General features: G+C 54.2%; 1 protein-coding gene across 1 annotated transcript; it reads right to left on the bottom strand.

Moving 5' to 3' along the window:
• Positions 1–1,301: 1,301 nt before the first annotated feature.
• Positions 1,302–2,258, bottom strand: LOC309452365 (olfactory receptor 14A16-like; the record flags this gene model as incomplete). The annotated part of the gene is made up of 1 exon (XM_082076998.1): positions 1,302–2,258. One exon carries the CDS (start codon positions 2,256–2,258, stop codon positions 1,302–1,304), a length of 957 nt encoding a protein of 318 aa, XP_081933124.1.
• Positions 2,259–3,835: the final 1,577 nt, after the last annotated feature.

Below are 3,835 nucleotides of genomic sequence, written 5' to 3'. Positions count from 1 at the left end.
TAACATGCAGAAATACCAGGATTCTGTCAGGTGTCCACGTCTGAGCTGGCTTCATGGACTCTTAAAATACATTGAGATATTCAGAGATAGACAATTTCCCTTTTATGCACGGAGGCAGGAGTCACAGTGTCCCTCTGGCCTCCTGTTCCTATTCCAAAAGAATGGGAGGCACCTCGGCCCCGTGGTGTGTTGTCATGTTCTTTACTGATCTTTGATGTCCCTCGTCATTAGGAGTGGACATTGGTTCAAGGAAGCACATCCCAGTGCTGCTTTCTGGTGGTTTCCTATGGGATATTAGTCCCAACATGATGTGACCTCAATAAACTCTCTGTCTCAATGGCCTTCATGGAACCCCAAGGAATAGCTGATGGTGTTTGTGCTGTCTTGTGTTCATGTCAACTCACGTACACGATATGCGTGCTCACATCTCATCTGTGCAATGTGAACATGAACCTCTGACCTACTCATTCAGTGTAATTCCATGGAGGGACAAAGACCTCTGAGCTGGGGTGAGAGGCCAGAGCTGGAAATGGTGGTTGTGAGGGGCCAGTCCAGGTGACTGACCTGGGGCTCCTTCCATGGGGTGTCCAGTGCACTGGGGCACAGCCCAGACCATGCTCTGCTGGTCCTGCAGGTCTCTGGCAGGAGCCTGGCTGTGAGAGGACACTGCTGTGTGCCAGCCCGGCACACACACGCTGTTCAGCTGTACACTGGTGGTTTAATCTGTGACCATTTTCTTGCTCATATGTTTGAGAGAGGGTTTGGAAGAAGAGCCAAACCATCATGCCCTGCCCATATGAGATCACCTTTCTATCTGGAAAGGCTGTTCTGGGGTCGGCTCTGTCACAGCAGTGCCCATTGCCTGTCCCTGCCTGCACTCACAGGACTGACACACAGCAGGACGGTGACAAAGCTGCCAGAGCACTCAGGCCTTGCACCAACACCAGGGATGAGAAGGAGAGTGTGGAGTGGAACCAGAACAGCTCTAGATGACCAAGTGCTGCTGCTCCCTGGCAGGGCTGCCAGGATGGACTCTTCCCTTCCATCCATCACAGGAACCATCTCTGAAGCTCTAAAAAGGCCTTGCAGGAAGGATATAGTTAAAAACATGTCACTAAAGAGCCCTTTATTTTCTTTAAAGACAAGGAGAGCACTGCTTCTCATTTAAACAACCAGTGGCTATAAAAGAAAAGCAGACAGAGAATTAGGAAAGCGGACGACAACATTATCACAATAAAAACCCTACTAACAACAACAGACAATCCAGATGACAGGCTGGGTCTATAGTTACTTTGAAACAACTATGCAGAAGCAGATGAGCAGTTTATTGATTCAGAAAACCATCCAGTCTTCAGTTTCCTCAGGGCATCCTTGAGCTGCTGGTTCCTCATGCTGTAGATGAGGGGGTTCACTGCTGGAGGCACCACTGAGTACAGAACAGACACCACCAGATCCAGGGATGGGGAGGAAATGGAGGAGGGCTTCAGGTAGGCAAACATGCCAGTGCTGATGAACAGGGAGACCACGGCCAGGTGAGGGAGGCAGGTGGAAAAGGCTTTGTGCCGTCCCTGCTCAAAGGGGATCCTCAGCACGGCCTTGAAGATCTGCACATAGGACACCACAATGAACACAAAACACATAAAAGCTAAACAGGCACTGACCACAAGAAGCCCAAGTTCCCTGAGGTAGGAGTGTGAGCAGGAGAGTCTGAGGATCTGGGGGATTTCACAGAAGAACTGGCCCAGGGCATTGCCCTTGCACAGGGGCAGTGAAAATGTATTGGCCGTGTGCAGCAGAGCATTGAGAAACCCAGTGGCCCAGGCAGCTGCTGCCATGTGGACACAAGCTCTGCTGCCCAGGAGGGTCCCGTAGTGCAGGGGTTTGCAGATCGCAACGTAGCGGTCATAGGACATGATGGTGAGAAGAAAATACTCAGTTGAAATGGAAAAGAAAAACAAAAAGAGCTGAGCAGCACATCCCAAAAAGGAGATGGCCCTGGTGTCCCAGAGGGAATTGGCCATGGACTTGGGGACAATGGTGGAGATGCAGCCCAGGTCGAGGAGGGCGAGGTTGAGCAGGAAGAAGTACATGGGGGTGTGCAGGTGCTGGTCCCAGGCTATGGTGGTGATGATGAGGCCGTTGCCCAGGAGGGCAGCCAGGTAGATGCCCAGGAAGAGCCAGAAGTGCAAGAGCTGCAGCTCCCGTGTGTCTGCGAACGGCAGGAGGAGGAACTGGGTGATGGAGCTGCTGTTGGACATTGGCTGCCTGTGGGCATGAGGACCTGTGCAAGGAAGAAAAGTCAGTGACAAGTTAGGGGAGACCTCTCTGAGGAAAATAAACATGCTGGTTCTCATGGAAAACACCCTCCCTGATGGAGGGATATTTCAGCTCATTCTCTCTTTCTACCAAGTGAGAAAAAACTGTTCATCACAGCCTAAAAGACAGCTTGGGCATCTGGTTTCCATGAACACATCTTTGGGGCAAGACGCCTTGAGTTTGTGTCAGAACAAGAAGTGACCCAAACTCCCACCCCAACCCCAGAGAGCAAGAGCACCAGGGACAGGTGGAGAAACAGGGAAGAACACTGTGGTGTTCCTGAGAAATAAGGCAAGGACAGAAAGGCAGACGGGCATGCTGTGGAACCTTCTCCTGACCTGGCTGTGCTGCTGCCACTCACATAATGACACTGTAGAGCAAGTACTTTTAGCACCTTTTTTGTGTACCACGTTGCAGGAACCCTTCACCTGGAGGTCCAGCTGCTGAGGTGGAGACTCGTGACCTGGACCCCATGGCTTTGGGAGGGTCTGCTGGGGAGGAGAGGAGACCAGGGGTTGCACTGGGAGATGTGTCTGTGCTGCGGGGGATGGCAGGGGGGTGCCATCTCAAGCATTTCAGGTTGTAGCTCCCTCTCCCTGCCCATGTCTGTGCTGCCTGCAGCTGTGTGTCTGTCCCTGGGTGTGCTCCCTGTCAGTGTCACAGACCCCGTCCCACCCGCTGTGTGCTCAGCTCTGTCCTGCTCACACCTCCTGGCACTGCCCAGGGGCAGCTCTGTGTGTGCAGGGGCTCAGGAGCAGCTCAGACACGTCCTGACGAGAACTGGGGTCTCAGTGTCTTCTCCAAAGAGAGAAATAAATCCCCATCTCCCACTGCACACCCGAACGAGCAAGAGTGGAAAACTGAAAGCACAGATTCCTTCCCTTGCAGCTGTTGCTGTATCAATGTCATTGTTCAGAAGGACCCTCTGCCATGTCTGTGGGGGGATCTGGAGCTCTGAGCAGCCCTGACCCACACAGCCCCCTTCAACCCCACAAGCTCCCTGCCTGCCCTGCCGGGGGTCGCTCCTTCCCCCCACAGCTGCTGCCATGGGATCTCCCGGGCAGGCTGAGCGCTGACCCTGGCAGGCGGCAGAGTCCCTGCCCGGCACAGCCCTGGGGTGCAGGGACCCTGCTCTGCAGGACAGCCCTGGGCACCCCTGGGTGCTCACCCGGCTTCACAGTGTTCAACATGGCCTGACAAGAGCCCCGTCCTTACAGATCCCCCAAGCTGTGCCTTTGCCTGTTTCAGGAGATGCCTCCAGGAGCTACAGCTGCACTGCCCTGCACCAGAGACTTACCACGGCAAGGGCTGCAAAGGTTTCTCCTCCAGTGAGCTCTCAGTCATCCTCCCAGTCCTGACCACCTTTAATCTCTCTCTGCCTTGCTCGTGTCCTGAGATCCCCAGGCAGAGCCCTCAGCCCTGCTGCGTGTGCAGAGGAGCTGCTCCTGGGCAGAGCTGTCTCTCTGCAGCGCTGCCGCTGCCATGAGCTCCCTGTGTCCCAGGAGCCCAGCCCATCTCA

Source organism: Streptopelia decaocto (assembly GCF_964273445.1).
Source record: "Streptopelia decaocto genome assembly, contig: HAP1_SCAFFOLD_75, whole genome shotgun sequence".
Taxonomy (NCBI): Eukaryota; Metazoa; Chordata; class Aves; order Columbiformes; family Columbidae; genus Streptopelia; species Streptopelia decaocto.
The sequence above is the reverse complement of the archived record's forward strand: the minus strand, read 5'-3'. Positions and strand labels throughout refer to the sequence as shown.